This window comes from Carettochelys insculpta, chromosome 1 (genome assembly GCF_033958435.1).
Source record: "Carettochelys insculpta isolate YL-2023 chromosome 1, ASM3395843v1, whole genome shotgun sequence".
Taxonomy (NCBI): domain Eukaryota; kingdom Metazoa; phylum Chordata; order Testudines; family Carettochelyidae; genus Carettochelys; species Carettochelys insculpta.
The window spans coordinates 220422574-220443368 of NC_134137.1; the positions used below are offsets into that span (position 1 = coordinate 220422574).

Below are 20795 nucleotides of genomic sequence, written 5' to 3' on the forward strand. Positions count from 1 at the left end.
AAGGCTCGAGCCCTAACTGTCTCTGTATGAAAAAAAAAAACCATATTTGACCTTTCTGGTGGAAGTTATCAGAAGGTAATCTGTCTGCTCTGCAACTGCCCAAGTGTCCTTTTGAGCTACCATTTTGAAATGTGGTAGGCTCACGGACTGCTGCCTAGGTGGGGAGGGGAAAGCATGCACTTGAAAGTGAACACTCCCAAATTGCTCTGAGGCTATGCCCGCACCACACGTAGAGGTTGTGACTGAAGTTCATTTGAGTACACTAGCACAATCTTTAATCTAGCAAGGGTGGCCAATCTAGAAGACATGGCAGCATGGACACTGACGAGGACTAGGAACACCAGAGTTCTAACCTTCCCCGCCCCAGCCCCGCCCTGCTGCTCCTTCACTATTTTTAGCTCACTAGTTCCATCAGAGCTAGCACAGGTATGTCTTCTTGATCTGGGAATCACAGCCCCAGCTCAAAGTGTAGCCATATCCTAAGGCTAAAGGAGATGCAGGCTCCTAATGTAAACAGAAACATTTGCTATTTGCACTGGTGGCACTTACTCTAATTTCAAACAGATAAATTCTTCTAATGCAAGTAGTGGCACTGCCTGGCTACACAAGGGTTTTGCACTAGTGAAATTACACCAATGGCTGGAACTGGTACAAATCCCCAATATGGCCAATGCTGAAGCCCTGGCAGTGTGAAAGCTCTCCAGAGCACAGTCCTCTGTTAAACAGCGAGAAATGGGAAAGAGATCATTGGGGATTTGTTTGCCAACTGGAAGGTGTGGAAGAATAAAGAAAAGTGCACTGGAGAACTTCTCCTGTCTGCTAACCTTGTGTGCAGTTGTTTGGGGATGCGGGGCATTTGGCACAAAGGCGTGAGACAGAATAATGATGCACATGTGTGAAATGGATATATACAAAAAGAAATAACTGCTAATAAAATGTTTGTATAAGAAAAGCATTTTGGCTGTGAGATGCAGTGGCACATAACATTCAAGGGCATCCTCTGAGGTTGCAGCTGCGTTCATGTTACCAGAGTAAGAGGTGCTGTGGGCCAGTTCTGTTGCTACCAGCTCCACAGGCAAAGGAGAAGAACTGTAAATTCAGCGGCCAGCTGGTAAGGCTTGATGCTCTCTTTGTGAATTTAATTGCCCCATCCCTCCTCCCTCCCTCCCACCACTGCCCCAAATTTAGCATAGTAATTATGTCTACAGGTTTTGAAATTGGCAGTCAAAGTCTGTCATCCTGCAGATGATGAACTTCCACTGACGATCCCTGTGGGGGAAGAGAGACGAGAGACAGCCATTAATGAGGGAAGGGCAACCACAGAGGACAAAAAGATGATACAAATGAGAACAACTTTTCACCAAAGGTGCCTCTGGATAGCAATTCTGACTGTCTGCCTCACCCCAATCTTTCTCCAAGTGTTACCTGTTAATTACAGCAGGCAACTGAATATTGCAGAAGATTGATAATAACCTGACCTGACCCCTGACAGACGAAGAGTGCAAGGCTGCTGAATTACCCACCAGAAGATAATGACTTTGGATCTGATCATGATCTATCTCCATTAAGCTTCAAGCAATGATCCAGGGGAAAAAGGCAAGCTGATTATGATCAGAAGTCATTATCAGGGATGAATTGCTCTGCAATACAGAAGGGTCTCAACTTTCGCAAGGGTTCTGTGTTGAGAACCCTCGCAAATGTTGAACTTTGTGAATATGGCAGCCTGCCCGATTGCCCCAGGAAGTGGCGGCTGCCGGCACGTCGTGCCCCAGAGCCTCTGTGGAAGTGGCCTCTTGGCCTCTCACAAATGATTGAATTCACAGACATTAAGTTCACAAATCTTGAGACCCTATTGTACATTAAATGAGTTGGTAATGTTCAGCCGTCATATCAAACAGGTTTAACCTCTTTAATCCGGAACTCTCTCATCTGGCAACATCTGTAATCCAGAATGTTTTTAGTTAGCTGGATGACCAATTTACCATGGATGTGGCCAAATTTCCCATGGTCCCATAAAGTTTGTTTCCAGTTGCCAGTCCTGGCTGTCAGTGTTCTGTGCTGTTATTTAGCTGTAATTTACCCGTAAACGTCCTCTAAGAGCCCAGTAAGCCATGGAAGTGTTGATAATGTGCTAGACAATATAGACCACCCATGGGCCAGCAGATTCTCTCATTCAGCACCAGTCAGGTCCCAAGGGTGCTAGGTGAGAGAGGTTCAACCTGTAGGGGGTACCTAAGGAGTTCAGATATAGAGTAAAAGAATGGCAGATGGGAATGTGATTTAAATGAGTGACGAGCAGCTCGCCAAAGTTTGGAGTCTCCAGAAATTCCATTGCAGCTAATTGTGTGTGCTTGTGTCTGAAAGCTGGATTGGTCACTTTGCGAGAGCAAGTCAAAGGGGAGATTTCCTTGACAGATCCATGCACACCCTCTGTGTTCCACTGGCAGCCTCCCACAGAGCATGCTCGCCTGCAGTACTACCTCTGTGCATTCATGAAAGACAGAAGGTGCTGTAGAGAACCAAAGACAGATATTGATCTCATGTTTGCTGGAGTGTGACTCAATTGACTTCAGCTGAGTCACTCTTGACTTACACTGAAGTACATGAGAAAAAAATTTGCCCTCTCCCCAGTCTCTCGATAAGTAAAAGTCCTTTCAGTTCCATTTTCATTTACTGCACATATTATTTATGATCATTTACCTCATTTTAATGGAATGTTATTTGGAGCAGCATGTCTCTCACGTTACCCAGCAGGGGTCAATCTTTTTTTTTTTTTTTGAGATGTTGAGCTTTTGAGATTTTGCCTGGCTATTTCGTTTTCATTGTTGTTTGCTAACATAAATGCTGCCAAAGGCTAATACAATGGTCAATGTATTCTTAGATTCAGGTTAAGAAATCATCATTTGTGGTACATGCGTGCTGATCACAGACGTTTGTTACTTCTTCAGTTGCTTGGATATCCAGAGACACAGATAATTCATGCTTCGACAAGTTTTTACAACTCAAAATTATGGCCATTTAAATTAGCACCTGTTGTAACAGAGGCTCTGTGCTCAAAAGCTCAGATCCAGTAATTTTGCCCTTCAAGGACATTGCCAAGATAAAAGTCAAGCAAGTTTAAAAGACATGTGCTTTACTTAATGTATTAAAAACATATTATTAAAATAGAAATGATCATTAAGATCTCAAACCTTCAAACCATTAAGCAAATTTAATTTTAAGATCCATCAGCTTAATTTTGGACTGCTCAGGACTGTACTTGTTACCCTTTGGGTGCGTCTACACTTGCATTCCTCTTTCGAAAAAGGCATGCAAATGAGGGAAATCAAAAATGCAAATGAGCTCCAGATTTACATATCTGGCATCTCATTTGCATATTCTTCTTTCAAAAGAGCTGCTTTTGAAAGAAGAAAAGCAGTGTAGACACTGCTGTTTCGAAAGTAAACCCCATCTTCAAAAAAAACCTTCTCCCATTGACTTCCCTTACTCCTTGCAGGAGCAGAAGTACAGGGGGTCGACTGCCAATCCTAGAGAGAGCAATTTTGCGTGTCTTTACCATATATGCAAAAGTGAACTCTAGGAGATCAACCCTAAATGGGTCGCTCTCCTGTTAAGTGTAGACATACCCACAGAGTATGTCTACCTTGCAGAAAAAGGTGTGTTCTTAGCTTAGGTTAGCTAATGCAGGTTAAAGCATCAGCAAGGACATAGCAACTAGCCCTCTAACTCAAGTCAGGCACTGAAATCTAATCCCAGGCTCCTCTGAGCTGAGTTTCTGTGTCCAAACCTGAGTTAAGAATACTTCCATTTGCAGTGGTGACATCCCCTTCGCTGCAGAAGCAAAGCTTTACTGGTTCCTTCCACTCTCTGGATTTCATGGACTTAGTGCTGTTGTATTCAGGGTTCTAGCCCTGAAGGGAAATATTTAATTCCTCAGATGGCCTATTTCCAATTAAATTAGAAATTGATACCATTTCTAATCCTATTCCATTTGATTTGTTGTTATATAAAACCTAATTGGAGGCCTAAAACACCTGATAGCTTAGCTAATCAATGTGGGTATTCAGTATCTCCCTAGGCATTTCTACTGCACTCCACACAGGTAGCTGAATGTCAGTGTGTCTTTAATGATGTTTCTCATAGCAGCAAAGAGACAGCTCATTATTCAGATCACTCAGGCAAAGACAGAGAAGAACAGCTGACAAAATCTCTGTCTGCCAAATTTTTTAGCTTTGTATGAGGTGTGCTCCAGAAAAGCTGCAGGATCCCAGCACTTCCCCTGCCAAAACCTGCTGGGTTCCTACACAGGCTGTAGCTGCAAAGGATTGCAGAGGAGGGTATTCTCCATGCATTTTTGCATGTGCACCTTGCTCTATAGCTATAGCCCATGCCATGACTGCTGATTCCAAACCAGGATTTACGGAGACCTGGGCTGGTGGCACTTGGCAGAACAGCCTGGGTTATTCATTCTGGCAACTGGAGTGCTGGAGAACACAGCAAGGTCTAAACCCTAAAGAGTCCTAGACACAGCCTGTGTTTCTTTTTCCCCTCTAAAACCCCCCATTGCTGCTATCGTAGGTGCAGCTCCACCAGCGATAGCGGGATAGGGCTTCTTAGTGTGACAGGCATTTTAAGCACTGTGTCATCTCACCCTACTCAAAAGCGTTCAGACCAGCAGCCAGTGCCTGGTCTACGCTACTGCTCCCACTGCAGTTATCAGTGGGGAGAGCAGCAATGGGAATGATAGAGAAGAACCCAGTGTAGCAAGACCCTGAAGTCTTGTCTCTTCTCTATCACGAGGGAGGCAGGCAGCTCCAGCCCAGCTCCCTATCTCTTGCACAGGTCACTTCTGCCTCTGGTAGGAATAATTTGTGCACATTTGCCTAGCATGCTGCCAGGGACCTGGGAGGATCCATCTCTTCTTTCCCTCCCACTGTAAATTTGTGGGGGCAGAAGAAGGGTTTGCATCCTGAAGGCTCCATCCCAACAAAACTATCCGCCTCAGTACACCCCAACTCAGTATCTACAATGGTAGCCCATAATGACGGGTTAGCAAATTGGTTCGATGTCACTGACGACGTAGCCAGGAGGGACATAGTTAAGAGTGTTGCCATGTAAAAGGACCTCATTATAATTCAGGGTCAACCCCACCCTTTGGATTAATTGGAGCTATTCACACTTCTCACGCCTGTTTTTTCAGAGGGCGCGTCTACACAGAAAAGTTATTTCAGAATAAGGGCCGAAATAACTGTGCGAGGGTGTATGCAATGTGCATATGCAATTTAACAGGTTGACCGGATGCAATACAGTTGCTGTTTTGAAATGATTCTGAAATAGCAGATGGCTTATTTCGAATTTGGCCAACCTCATTCTATGAGGAATAGTGCCTAGTTCAAAATAGGTATTTTGGAATAATGTCTGTGTAGGCAGGGAATAGGGGCTATTTCAAAATAAACTCCGCTCTGAAGTAGGGTCTACTGTGTCTGGATGCTCCATTTCAAAATAGCTGAATGCTACTTTGATACACATGTTGGCTGTGTCTACACATGCCCCTCCTTTCAGAAGGGGCATTTAAATGACCCGGCTCGAAACTTGTTAATGAGGCACTGATATGAATATTCAGCACCTCATTAGCATAATGGCAGCCAGTTGCACTTTAAAAGTGCTGCTTTCAAAATGCAAACTGGCCATGTAGACGCAGGTGCTTCGAAATAAACCCCCGACTTCAAAATTCCCTTATTCCCAAAACAAATTGGGAAGAAGGGTGCCTTTGAAATTGGGGTTTCCTTTTGAAGGAACCCCATCTGCACAGATAGTTTTCAATTTGAAAGCAGCACTTTCGATGCTTCAGGTGGTGGCTATTATGCAAATGAGGTGCTGAATATTCATATCGGTGCCTCATTACCATTTCTGGTGTGGAGCATTTACATATCCCTTCCAAAAGGGATGGGTAATATAGACCTGGCCTTCCAGAATAGCTGATTTTGAAATAACGCTGCTGTGTAGACCTAGCCAGACTGTCTACAAAATCAAGCGAATGGCACTGCAGTATTCTACACTGGGTTCGAATTTGGAAGGTTATCTCCTCAATGAAGTGGATGTGTAAGGTAATGCACATTGAAAAAAATAACCCCAACTATACTTACAATATGATGGGGGCTAATTTAGGTATAACTAATCAGAAAAGAGATCTTGGAATAATCGTGGATAGTTCCCTGAAAATATCCATGCAGTGTGCAGAGGCAGTCAAAAAGGCAAATAGGATGTTAGGTATTATGAAAAAAGGGATAGAAAATAAAACAAGGAGTATCTTACTGCCCCTATATAAATCTATGGTATGGCCACATCATGAATACCGTGCACAGATGTGCTCTCCTCACCTAAAAAAAAAAGACATCCTAGCACTGGAAAAGGTCCAGAAAAGGGCAACTAAAATGATTATGGGCTTGGAACAGGTCCAGTATGAGGAGAGGCTAAAAAGATTGGGACTTTTCAGTTTAGAAAAGAGGAGACTGAGGGGGAACATGATAGAGGTATATAAAATTATGACAGGTGTGGAGAGGGTGAAAAAGAAGTTATTTACTTGTGCCCATAATACAAGAACTAGAGGACACCAAATGAAATTAATGGGTAGCAGGTTTAAAACTAATAAAAGAAAGTTCTTCTTCACTCAGCGCATAGTTAACCTGTGGAACTCCTTGCCAGAGGAGACTGTGAAGGCTAGGACGATAACAGAATTTAAGGAAGAGCTAGATAAGTTCATGGAGGTTAGGTCCATAAAAGGCCACTAGCCAAGAGTAGGAACAGTGTCCCTGGCCTCTGATTGTCAGAGGCTGGAGATGGATGGCAGGAGACAAATTGCTTGATCATTGTCTTCAGTCAATCCCCATCTGGGGCGCCTGGCACTAGCCACTGCCAGCAGACAGGCTACTGGGCTGGTTGGACCTTTGGTCTGACCCAGTATGGCCGTTCTTATGTTCCTAACCATGGTGGCTAGAGAGTTCATTTGTCTTAAACTGAAGATTGTGGAGCGTGGTAATGCAACAACTTCAAAAAGCAGAAACAACAACAAGTCCTGTGGCACCTTATAAACTAACAGAATTTTTGGCGCATAAGTTTTTATGGGTAAAGACCTACTTCATCATATGCATTCAAAATGCAGGTCAATGATATCTATTTGCATGCTGTATAATCTCATCGTATGGAGAGGCTTGCTCAGAAGATGGTAGCCAACCTTTGGATAAATAACAATCCAACCTAATTGATAATGAAGAATTAACTCATTCTCTGGAAAGGAAGGAGAGCTCTATTTCATTAACCATCCTATGTGCTTGGCTTTGCAGCATGCATCAAGCTACAGGGCCTGAAGCTGCTCGCTTGTCCCTTGTTTTTATTCATAACCGCTGATTTCAGGGAAGTTATTTTATTCTGCATTAACAGTTAATCAAAGGGGCAGAAGAATCAGGCCCATTATAGGTAAAGTTTTCTGTTTTAACCCTCTCCATACAGGGCCTTATGAAACAGCAACAGTTCTACGGTCCTTTTTGGCAGAACCCCTTCCAATTCCCCAGTAGATTAAGACAGTTTCCCTTTTCTGTCCGTCCTTCTGCCTCGAACCCAGCCTCTGATGCAGCAAGCTGCTTGCGAATAGCTGCTTACACTGTTGAACCAGTTTGGTCTATGGCCCAGAATATTCATTACTCTTTGGTCCAAGTCACTTTCAAGTTTACATTAGTAAGTATTCTACCTGTGTCTCAATACTCATGTATTGATGCATCACTCTGAAAAGAGGAGATGCACGTACTGTCTGTCTTCTCTCATGAAGATGTCACTTTTTTTTCCTTTCAGTTGTTTTCCTTCATCTACAATAAAAGTCATTTTAGTCGGAATGTGCAGTCTTGCTCTGTGCATATGGGAAAAACATAACATTGAAAACCCCTCAAAGTGTTAATATCTATTCCCTGAATGTCCACAGACACAGACATTTTGGCTGGGTCTACACTACAGCAATCTTTTGAAAGAAGACCTTCCAGAAAAACTTCTTTCGAAAGCGCGTGTCCACACACAAAAAAGCAGACTGAAAGATCAATCTACTCTTTTGATAGAAAGCATCCACTCAGCCCTGGCTCTTTTGAAAGAATGGGCGAGGGATTGAAAAATCCAGTGCCATGAGGACTGCTCTTTAGAACAAAAGGGCCCCAGGGCATATACACACACTTTTTTTCAAAAGAAGCTTTCGAAAGAAGGCACTCTTCCTGCTCTGGGAGCGGAAGAGGGCTTCCGGAAGAAGAGCCACGTTCTCTTGATGTCAGATCAAAAGAGCGCATTTTGAGTGTAGGTGCTCTGCGTGTTCTTTTGAAAAAGGTCCCAATTTTCTGAAAGAACTTGCAGCCTTTGGTTCCCTTTATGTGACTGTAGAGGATAAGACTTGGTATGGGGAATAATCTGAAGTCATCATGTCTAATATGGAAATGACTGTGCAGAGTCAGCCCAATGATCTGTCCCTGCCAGTACACTGCTCAAAGGCATTCCCACCTACAGCCCACCACCAGCAGTAGGCTCCAGTCAATGTGTCAGAGAAAGCAATCATATAATCACCATATTAAAAAAACCTAGGGGTAGGCTGATATTAGGAGGACTACTGTGAGATTTCAGAGAGGAGCTATCTACTGAAGTAAAAGGGAATGGGGTGGAGAGAAGAAGGGGAGTACCAGACCTCTTCTCACAGCACCCCAGTCATAGCTCCGAACAACTGTTTCTCTTACTCAAGCTAAAGATGACCAAATATGGTCTTTGGTGACAGTTGACACCCGATGAAGAGCTGCCCGTGTCCTGTGTGAGTCTACAACATACTGTGCAACAGTGGATTGAGGGCAATGTATCCTTCAGTTCAGGACTCCTTCCTGACAGGGGCTTCTAATTTGTCAGAAAGCAACATATATTAAATGTCTGGTTACCTGTGACTGATACAGCACAAACAGACCATGCATGTGAGCAGAGAGGGCACTGCATGTGTCTCCACCCCTGTGCTCACAACCTGAAGCAGCTGGTAGTTTTGTGGGCCTGAGGAAATGCACTACACACCTGTCAGGTTCCCTACTGCTTTTCTGAAGGATAAGCTAAAATAAGTTCCTCTGTCTTTCTCGGGTAGAGAACAGTCCAGCTAGAATTTTAAAGATCTGGATGATTTGGCCAGAGCCAAAGCTCTAGAGCCAAACACCAGTAAATCTAAGGATGAGCTATGTCTGCTAATCAAATCTCATCTAAGATGATTACCACTGAATACAGGGCAGTATTCCTCTTCTCCCTCATGTACAGCCCAGAGGCATGATGGATTTAGGTCTTATCGCTGAAGAATCAGGTATTGACTAATAAAATTACCCATCTGCGGGATACTGCAATTGATGGATCATCATTTGATCCAGTAAGGCAATCCTATATTCCAGTTGGGGAAGAAACGGGGGACTGCCACCTCTTCTCCCACTTCCAATAACAACCCAAAGCAAAAAATCAAACCTGTCCACAGCAGAGAAAGTGGTAGTTGCTCCACGGATGTAATGATCGTAGGTGTACATCATCATGTCCATATCTTCTCCATAATGTCCTGGATGTTCCGATGTCATACTTTATATCAAGGGAAAAGAAAACACAATTTACCTTTTGGGAGAAACAAGGAATGAAATAGAATTGACTGAGTATAGCTCACGTGCCAGAATCTTCACCTCTGTTTCTCTGAAAGCTTTTACTTTTTGAAAGCTCTTATTCTTTGACAACATAATAATGCAGAGTCCTACACATGATTGTTTCTCTTGTGTGCAATTTGTTCTTGGGATCCTTTGGGTAATTACAAAAAATTTAGCTTGTGTGGAGTAGGTCTGGCTATTAAATACAGCAGCAAGTCTGAGAGAAAGGCCATCCGAACAAGAATGTGATGCCAGTCTATTACTTCTGCTTCTGTTGCAAGGATTTTCAATTTCCTCATATCAATTTGTTTTGCTTACAACTGCAGTGTCCTAAAGTTTGTTGCCAAAGCAAATAAATACAACCGGGCCTCCCTTTCTGACTTATATTTATGAGCAGCTAGGGTGCGTCTACACTTGCATTCCTCTTTCGAAATAGGTATGCAAATGAGGGAAATTGAAAACGCAAATGAGGCACATATTTGCATATTTGGTACCTCATTTGTATATTCTTATTTCAAAAGAGCTTCTTTCGAAAGAAGATAACCAGTGTAGATGCTGCTCTTTCAAAATTAACCTCATCTTCGAAAGAATCCTTTTTCCCTTTATTTAATGGGAAGAAGGTTCTTTCGAAGATGGGGTTTACTTTCAAAAGAGCGGCATCTACACTGGTTTTCTTCTTTCAAAAGAAGCTCTTTCAAAATAAGAATATGAAAATTAGGTGCCAAATATGCAACTATGCACCATGTTTGCATTTTCAATTTCCCTCATTTGCATACCTCTTTCAAAAGAGGAATGCAAGTGTAGATGCACCCCTACTGTCTTCCCAGGCCTGCCAACGGGCAGGGGAAAGAAGGGAGCAAAAGGGTCAAGAGCATAAGGGCCGAGTGGATTTAAGGGGGGTCCAAGGCTGTTGCTGTCACCTTCACTGCTGTAGCCCTGCCTAGGCCCTTTTCAACAGTACTGCTGTAGCTGTGTGTTAGGACTCCAGGGGGGCCCAGAGCTCGGCTTCATGGAGCTGCAGGGCAGGAGGGGGCCCAGAGGTTGTATCTGTGTGAGTGAGCAGGGAGGAGAGAGCTGAGCTGAGAATGGGGAGGAGGCAGTCTGGGAAGAGAAGGAGGGACCGAGCTCTGGGGTTCAGCTGGGAATGGGACTGCCTGGAATGAGGGCTGAGGAGGGCAGAGTACCTGGGCTGGGAAGGGAAAAGGGGCAAGGATGGCAGTGGTAGGCTGGGATGAGTGGGAGAAAGGAACTGAGTGGGAGGCACAGGACCATTGCGGGGCTAAGGGAGCTGGGGGGGGCACAGAGAAGGGAAGGGGTCGAGCTGGGCATAGGAACACTGAAGGGCAGAGCTATGCAGGTGGTGGCTGCGGGGAAGGAATCGAGCATGGCACAGGATTACTGGAGAGCAGAGCTGTGATGGCGGGGAGGCAGAAAGTGGAAGGAGGGTGGGAGGGGCACCTCCAGGTGGGTGGGAAATGGGCTTGTGATTGAACAGGGAATCCTCTCTTTGAGGGGTGGCGCTTGCAGTTTCCTGGGAGAGGAGGGGATGGCTTGTGGCTCTGTCAAAGGGAGGGGAATGGGGGCCCATAGATTGTGCAGCTCTTTGGCCTGAAATTCCTGTCAGCAGGCCTGTGTGTTCTGCTTTCTGCTCTTTCCTAGTTTGCATTCAGGCGTTAGGAATGAATGACCTGGATTACATAGGCACAATGTAATTTATCCAAGGATCTCAAAGTGCTTCAGCAAACATTAATTGCGTAATACTTACAAGCAACTGTCCCTGGGAAATAGGCTAATATTTTTTTCCCCATTTTACAGATGAATAAACGGAGGCACTGAGAAGTTAGGTAGCTGCCCAAGGCGAGCCAGCAAGACTCTGGTGGAGGTTGGGAATGGAGACAAGCGGCTGAATTCCTCACAGGGTTTATGTGGGTGTAAATGGAGTTATACCAACATGAGTTTGGAGAAACACAGTGATGAATTAGGTTTCAAGATGAAATTTTGGCCCCATCAAAGTCAATGGCAAAATTACTGCTGACTTTCCCAGGAGCTGAGCCTCACCCCACAAGTTCTAACTCTCAGTTCCCTTATCGAGGGCCCAGTTCAGCACATTCTTGCACACACAGATCACCCCTTCCCTGTTCAGCAACGCACTACGTGCTTGAAACCTATTAAAGTCAGTGGGGTTGAGTATAGCCTTAGCTGTTCAGCTGAACGGGGATATTATTGTTGGGATTGACTGAGTGTTTAAAATTAAGCACACGCGTTAAGTAGTGAATTAAGGCCCTAACCTGTAACTATGGGAATGATCAGAAGTTTTAAAATTGTTTTAAGGCAAATGTATCTGATTTTTGTCCCCAAAAGATTGTGTTCAGATATAACCTTCAGCTGCCTTATTCCAGAGCTGTTTCTGTGATTAAAAATTCACTGAAATTACCACCAATGGCTTTATAATTAAATGCATTTTATATTACTTTGTTTGCCATATTATCATGATGTTTTGTTTCTCTGTACTTAGCAGATGTGCCTTAATTACAGGTCATTTTCTGTTCTTGAAAATGAAAGGAAAAGACAATCCAGAGAAACATCGTAGCTGGCAAAATATCATTCCAGGCTAAAGAAAATGAGAATCAGGTTAGAATTCTGATGCTGGTGTTTAAAACCCCACAGACCGCAGAAGCTGATTCCTCTGTACCCCACAGACATTCTTCTGCCACCTAGTCTCATGAGACCAATACTGCATGGCCTTATCCAGCGTTGATGAGGTCTGTGTGACAGCATGCGTGTGCCATGGGGCTGGCAATCACCCTGTCTCTGTGGTGCGCGGTTGTTATCTGGTGAGCCATGTGCAACACTGTTTCCTCACTGCTATAGGCAAAAGCTGCAGAGAGCTGAGCAGAGCACCTGCCTGAAGGGAGAAACAATAGAGCCAAGGGATTGGAGATTGCTGGGTATTCTGATGGAAGAGACAGAGATATCCTCTGGGGGTGAGAGGATTTGGGTGATAGGACTCAATCCAACTCCCACTGAAGTCTTTGAAGAGACTCCCCAGTTTCAGTGGGAGGTAGATGAGGCCCAGAGTCACCATCTTAGCAGATGGGCAATGTGCCCCAGGTGGCCCATGACCAGGATTCACCACTGAATTTGGTCCACTGGTTGGCTCATTAGTTTCTCCAGCCTGAGCTGGGTGCTGACCGGGAGTGTGATGTAAATGCTGATCCAAGCCCCCAGCCCAGACTGAATAAATACAAGTGCTGCATATGTGGCACAAATTATTTTCAGTCATTCCCAACTGAGATGGCAGCTCGTAAGAGACTATACCAAAAAACAAGCAGTCCTGTAGCACTTTAGAGACTAACACATTTATTAGCTAGGTGATGAGTTTTTGTAGGTCTGAGCCATGAAAGCTCTTTACCTAATAAATAGATTTGCTAGTCTTTAAGATGCTACAGGACTGCTCGTTTATTGTGAAGCTACAGACAAACACTGCTATCCCTGGATGTGATTATGTCTGTGGCATAATTTGCATCCCTGTAAACTGAGGCAAATTCATTTGGAGTATTATTGTGGTTGAGAGCTGACATTATTATTTCTGCTGTGCTAACATCTGCCTTGACTCTCTTCAAATATGTCTCTCATGATTTCAGGGTTTATTAATATCATCGTCAGGGGTATTTTTTAGCAGTTTTGAGTTTTCTGCAGATGTCCAAAAACTGGGGATTTTCCGGGTGTTCTTGCCGCATGTGCTGTACTAAGCAATATATAACACATAAGAATGGCCATACTGTGTCAGACTCATGGTGCATCTAGCCCAGTATCCTGTCTTCTGACAGTGGTCAATGCTAGGTGCCCCCGAAGGAATGAACTGAAAAATTGTTGAGTGATCCAACCTTGGTCATCTGCTTCATACCCCAAATCATTTATGTTGACCTTCTCTGTACCTTTTCCCATTCTAATGTATCTTGCACTTAGGCTCTGTCTTGCATTTACCCTCTCCTGGCCTGTTTTGGACCCTGGAAGTAGAGCATCACCCTATGTAGTGCTCTCTGGTCTTGCCCTTGATATGCCCATTCCACCTCCTGCTGCAGCACAGACTGTAGTAAGTAATCTCTCTGAAAGGTTCTGACAGAACCCCTTTAAAGTACACAAGGGACCCATTAATACACACCAGTGAGGTTTATTTGGAGCAATTCATGGGCAACGTATTAGTGTGCTTTCAAAATCACACCCTCAGAACCCACGTTATTGCTCTGTGTAGATAAGCTCTTAGCTACCGTAATTTCAGAGGTTTGGGGTATTTACTTTTGTCTTTTTGTATCAGGGAGGGGGAAGTGATCAGTATTTAGTGGTTAAAACAAAAAAACAGAAGCCCTGAATCTGTGTTATCTTAAGCAATGTCAGACGTTTTGCAGCATGGAGAAATTAGCTTGATTTTTGAATATCTATGTTACTATCCTATCTATAGCCTGATTTTCGCTTAGATTACGGCCTCTTACAGTAAGCCACTCTAGCTGTGTAAAGGAGCCCTTGAACAGAAGTAGGTCCCTGAGGATACTGCTTGTGTACCAGCCTTTGCAGAACTGGAATAAAAGCTCTGCACTGTTCCTCTTCCCATGCTGCAGGATAGGAGATAGACTAGGCATGGCAGGGTCCCCAGAGGGCTAGGGGAAGCAGTGCAAAACAGCATTCCCAGAGATGCTGTAATTTACCTCATGGGAAAGGCAGACCCTTGTGCCACAGCAGAGTATGGGAAGTGCAAAGGTTGCCTCAAGCAACCTTCACCTTCCCCCAACCCACTTCCTGCCCCAAAGGCAGTGATGAAGTAAATAAGAATTAGGCCCCTAGGATCAGTCCTGTGTGTGTTTTGGATGAAGAGTAAAAATCGGCCTCCTAACCACGTGTTCCCATGAAAGACCTCCTGTCACTCTCAACAAGGCTTCAGTGCTAATCTCAGGCAAACTGACACTTGAGGCCAAGACTGCAGTTTGTTTCCCCCCTCACCAGCTCCCATCATCTTTTCTTCTACCTTGTTTCCCCCTCTATATCCATTAAGCTCTGTTCATCACTGCTCAGCTATAAGCGTGAAGCCAGCACTGAAACGACGGACGGCACATTCACAAAAATGACCTGCACTAATGCAATTTAGAATGGAGCCTATGAATTTCGGTTTACTGTTAATACAGATGCTTCCAAATCCTTCTTGGTTTGGAGAGGAATGTCATACAAAGGGCTAGGATGCCAGGGTTCAAGTTCACTTAGGCCTTTGTGGTCTGTCTATCTAATTTTGTCTTCTTTGATGTTAGATGTGCTCATTTATGTAACTGTTCCCTAAGCCCATAGGCGTCAAAGTCAGCCTGACAGCATGCTACCCTTTAGAGAGATGCAAATAATTAATTTCTATTGCTGGATGGTAAGATATTCTCCTCCCTTTATTTTTCACCCCCTTTGGGAGTTTGGGAGCCAGAACACTGCATCTATATCTACACTAAAGAGTTTTGTCAGCAAAATGTGCGGTGTGTTTACACTAAAAATGCATTCTGTCCGGAGTAACTCGACAGAATGTGGCACTTTTGCTGACAGACTTCTGCCTTTCCCCCATGAGGCAGGATGCCTCTCTTGACAGAATCTTTTGACAAAAAAGCCGTGCGGAGGGCTTTCAGGTCACCAGGCAGCCCTATCTGCTGTGCTTCTTGTTGGCCGTTCTGTCAAGAGAGCAGCTGAGCAGTCTGGCCACTCTCCATCAACAGAGCAGATTGACAGAGTGATCTGCTTTCATGTGAGATCGGGATCTGTTGACAGGAGTTTTGTCAGAAAATATTTTCTGACAGAAACTTCTGTTGACAGATCATGGTAGTGTTCACGTAGCCTGAGGGATCATGCTCTTTACTACTGGGGAGGTTTCATGTAAGTAAATGGCTAAAAATCTCTCCAACTGAGCTGGCTGTTCTAGGTGACTGGCAATGAATATGGAGCCTTTCACCCCCCCCCACCCCGCTGGAGGCTGCTACTTCAAATCCAGGCCACGCTGGTGGAGAACGGATGTTCTTATTATTATCTAAATGGGGTACGGTGACCTATGTGGAATGACTCAGTGGTCTCAGTCCAGGTCCCACTGAATAGGTGTCTCCATCACAGCTAGAATATGGCAGTAGCAGTCTCAGAGGCCAGGCCAAGGAGTATAAATTTGAGCTACTATCTCCTTTGCGGCCCATGTTGAGGCACATTGGCAGAGCTGTGGGGCCATGGGGGTGAAACCTGAAAGTTCCACAGCCTGGCCAGGCTGGTTCACCAGAGCGAGAGCTGGGGAGGGCCAGAGGGCAGGGTGGACTCCAGCCCCAGGCAAGGCTGGATGTGAAAAGGCACAAAAGAAGAAAAGCAGGTGACAGCCAGTGTGTGTGAGCAGCACAGCGGGAGTAGGCAAATAGCTATTTAGCAACCGGATTTCTCTTTGTCCTTCATGCTGCCACCCAGATTTTTCCTAGAGTTTTGTTTGATTTTGGTAGGTGCAACAATAGGTGGGGTGGGGCCAAAGGGGGCAGTTGCATGGGCCCAGCATTTCAAACGAGCCCAAAGCTCCAGCCACTACCACTGCTCCTTCAGTAGTGATGGTGGCTAGAGCTCCGGGCCCCTTTGAAATGTCATGGCTCCACCATTCCACACACATCTAAGGGGGTGGGGGCAGCTCCGCAGTCTGAGCAGCACTAAGGGCTCAGCGTCCTAGGCCCAGCCCTTTCCGCCCTTAGCCCCACCCCTTCTGGGGGCACAGAGCTGGGGTCCCCTCCCATCATGCCCCAGGGCCTGCCGCAGCTGTCAGCCCTGCTGGATTTTGCTGTATCGTGACATAAGTTCTCCTGGTCTTAGGTTGGGCCAGGAAATATGTTGCAAAAAAGATAACGTTGACAGACTGTGCAACTTTAACAGGGTTTTATAGTCATTTAGAAATAGGGTTTTGTTCACCCGGGGGGGAGGTGGGGGGAGAATAAATGCAGAAGAGGCTAATAATACCAGAACTGTTATTTCATTCAACTCAGGGAGAGGTCTGTAATAATAAACAATAATTATGGCATGTCTCATCCACAGATTTCAGAGCATATTCGCCAAGATGGGTCAGTAGCATTAACTCCATTCTGCAGAGGTGGTAGTGACGGCCTGATTTTCAGAAGTACCAAGCACCCATAAGCCCAGGAAAGTCAATGGGGGATGCAGGTACTCAGCATCTTTGAAAAGTAGGACAAGAATTTAAATGACTCACCTAAATTCACACAGAGAGTTAATGGCAGAGTCAGTTAACATAAGCTGAGAATATAAGCAAGCGTCCTTGACTCACGCTGCAGCTCTATTTACCGTGCCTCTCCCACTGCCCAATACTGGCTGTAGCGCTAACAAAGCCTTGGCTTGCTTGTAGACAGCAGGTTCATTATAGAACTGTACAGCCAGCATGTGAGGTGAGAAATTGCTTTTTAACCTTATCTTATATTATGTTAGTCTATAAGTCTAACATCAGTACCAGGCAAATTAGTAGAAACAATAGTAAAGAATAAAATTGCAAGGCACGTAGAAGAGCACGAATTCTTGGGCAAAAGTCAGCATGGTTTCTGCAGAGGGAAGTCGTGTCTAACTAATCTATTAGAATTCTTTGAAGGGGTTAATAAACATGCGGACAAGGGGCACCCAGTGGACATAATATACCTAGATTTCCAGAAAGCCTTTGACACGGTCCCACACCAAAGGCTTTTATGTAAATTAGGCGGTCATGGGATAGGAGGAAAGATCCTTTCATGGATCAGGAATTGGTTAAAAGACAGAAAACAAAGGTTGGAATAAATGCTAAATTTTCACAATGGAGGGGGGTAACTAGTGGTGTTCCCCAGGGGTCAGTCCTGGGACCGATCCTGTTCAACTTGTTCATCAATGATCTAGAAAATGAGGTAAGCAGTGAGGTGGCAAAGTTTGCAGATGACACCAAGTTGTTCAGGACAGTCAAAACCAAAAGGGATTGTGAAGAACTACAAAAAGATCTCAGCAAACTGAGTGATTGGGCAGCAAAATGGAAAATGAAATTTAATGTGGGTAAGTGTAAGGTAATGCACGTTGGAAAAAATAACCCAAATTACACGTACTACATGATGGGGTCAAATTTAGCTACGACAGATCAGGAAAGGGATCTTGGAGTTATAGTGGATAGTTCTCTGAAGACATCCACGCAGTGTGCAGCGGCAGTTAGTAAAGCAAATAGGATGTTAGGAATCATTAAAAAAGGGATAGATAATAAGACAAAAGATATCATACTTCCCCTATATAAAACTATGGTACGCCCACATCTTGAGTACTGCGTGCAGATGTGGTCTCCTCACCTCAAAAAAGATATATTGGCATTAGAAAAGGTTCAGAAAAGGGCGACTAAGATGATTAGGGGCTTGGAACGGGTCCCATATGGGGAGAGGCTAGAGAGACTGGGACTTTTCAGTTTGGAAAAGAGGCGATTGAGGGGCGATATGATAGAGGTATATAAAATCATGAATGGTGTGGAGAAAGTGAATATAGAAAAATTATTTACCTTTTCCCATAATACAAGAACTAGGGGACACCAAATGAAATTGATGGGTAGTAGGTTCAAAACTAATAAAAGGAAATTTTTCTTCACACAGCGCACAGTCAACCTGTGGAACTCCTTGCCCGAGGAGGCTGTGAAGGCCAGGACTCTATTAGGGTTTAAAATAGAGCTTGATAAATTTTTGCAGGTTAGGTCCATAAATGGCTATTAGCCAGGGATAAAGTATGGTGCCCTAGCCTTCAGTACAAGGGCAGGAGATGGATGGCAGGAGATAAATCACTTGATCATTGTCTTCTGTTCTCCTTCTCTGGGGCACCTGGCATTGGCCACTGTCGGCAGACGGGATACCGGGCTGGATGGACCTTTGGTCTGACCCAGTATGGCCATTCTTATGTTCTTATGTTCTTATCTTTCCTCGTCACTGTTCAGTGCTTCCTCCAATAGAGCCATGACTAAAAGCTGAGGCCTTGTATTCTGTGAGGGTGCATGAACATTGACCTTTTCCCTGTGATCTCTCAGGCTCAGTAGTGTCTAATGGGTGGCCCTGTTGCTTCGGGTGCTGACTGTAGTTGCTAACAGAGTGTGGTTCTCCTTCAAGTGTTCCCTGTGGGTGCTCCACATAGGTGTCAGCGTGTCCTTGCGCTGGGGACGTGCTGACACTTATGTGGAGCACCCTCAGGGACACATTCTGGAGAACACTTGTGACTGCACAAAAGTGAGTAACTTCTCCTTTCACTACACGGAAAAATAGACTTGTAGTACCAGCTGCGAGGGCCTGCGTGGGGCGTTTGCAGCACACAGGACAGGAGTTTGCTTAACAGAGGGGAAGATTTTCATACTTTTGGCGTTGGGAACTGTGGGTATGCCCTTCCCGCCTCCCTCGCCCCCCAGGAAGCAGGCTGCGTTGAAAAGCCAAGGGCGGTCTCCTTTTAGTAATGCTTTGGGAAAGGCTCTAGCCTAGCTCCTGGTTTTCACAGAGCTCCAAGGGAGGAATGCTGCCAAGCTCTCAAGAGCGATAAGGTCCCAGGAGCTGCAAAGGCAGAGAGCTTTCTCTGAGGGCCAGGCCCACTGACAGGGGGAACGAGGCCATCAGTGGCATCCAGAACCAGAGAGTCAAAGGGGCCTGGAGCTCCCAGATGCCCCCACTGGCTCTGAGGGCTGGGGCGGGGGCTTGGGGGGGTGGGGGGGCTCTGCGATCTGAAGGCACTAAGGGCTGACAGCCTGAAGTCCCATTCCTTACACCCGAAGCCACGCCCCTTCTGAGGGTGCAGAGCCAGTGCCCCCACACCTTGCCCACGGGGCCCACGATGGCTTGTCAGCCCCATTTTTGGGTGCAGTATGGCTGGGATGCTGGACTGGGCATCAGGAGTCTGATGCTCTATCCTCAGTTCTGCTACGTGACTGTAAGCAAGTCACTTCACCTCTCTTTTGTAGTTAAGCAATAAATTCTTGGGGGCGTGTCTTACAACATGTGTTCACAGTGCCTAACACAGTGAGCCACAGCCTCCTTGCGCGAGCCACACCTGTGGGAACCGAGCATTGCTGTCCATGCTACAAAGGGGAAGGCAATAGGGTTAGGTAGTTTTTCAAGGTTGAATGAATGAATTAGGCTCTCTCACAAGGGACTCATAGCATTGGGGACAGGAGTCATCGGGCTGTTACTCACTGACCTGTATTTAGCGACCAGACTTCAATTTCGGCTTAAAATGAACAAATTCAACTGGAAGGTCTGGAGAGCATCAATGGGGTTTCCAACTCTGCAGAGTTATTTTTCTGGCTCGGTGACTGCACCACTCATCATCTTAGGTGTCAGTGAAAGCGCCCATGAATTATCATATGGTTTTGAAGGCAGCTTGGGTAAAGGAAACAGACAGTTCCTTTTGGGCCCATAAACACTTGGAAAATGGTATCATGGCCTGGACAATGTAAGGGAGTGAAAGCAGCCACAGCACAAGTCAGGCCTTCTGGCACTCAGCAGTGTTGATTGTTTGGCAAAGGAAAACAAGCAAAAACAGTCTGTGCAGACTTTCGACTGCTCTGGTGACATGTGTTTGCTTTTGAGAGCATTGAGTCAAGCTTTTCAGTCACCCTGCAAAAAGAAAAATATGAGGGCTAATGGGATTATTTAGTAACGATGTTTCCACATCTGCAAGGAATTTGTTGCCTTTCCAATTAGATTACATTTCCAGAGAAATGGCAGGCGGACACCTGGTCTCCCACTGCAAAACATACTTTACTTTTATAGTATTTCCCCAGGCAGGTAAAATACCCTCTGTGTGTGTGTGTGTGTGTGTGTGTTTTTCCAATCTACTATAATTAATTTAATAATCTTCAGTATGGCAGAAATGCATGGAATTCGAGAACAAGGCTTTTCATGGTAGGAGAAAACAGGAACTCCCAAAAATACTGGTTCAAAAATCTGAGAGTAGAAGAAGCTACTATTGTAGTTCGCAAAGGGGCACACAGAGAGGAGCTTCAATGGGCATTAGTGGAAAGAATATACGTTCAGCTTTGAGCCCGTGCTTTAGTCCATTCCTATTCAGCAAAGAGCTTATGCGTGA

The 20795-nt window shown here is 45.0% G+C and overlaps 1 protein-coding gene across 1 annotated transcript in view; it reads right to left on the reverse strand.

Annotated features, from left to right (window-relative positions):
- Positions 1 to 1177: 1177 nt before the first annotated feature.
- The window catches only part of DPT (dermatopontin), a 33151-nt gene continuing 13533 nt past the window's right edge, over positions 1178 to 20795 (reverse strand). Inside the window, exons 3-4 of the mRNA XM_074983546.1 lie at positions 9517 to 9624; positions 1178 to 1269 (exon numbers count right to left, since the gene is read on the reverse strand). Of these exons, the coding sequence (XP_074839647.1) occupies positions 1203 to 1269; positions 9517 to 9624 (175 nt within the window). The 3' untranslated portion in view covers positions 1178 to 1202. The remainder of the gene's footprint in view (positions 1270 to 9516; positions 9625 to 20795) is intronic.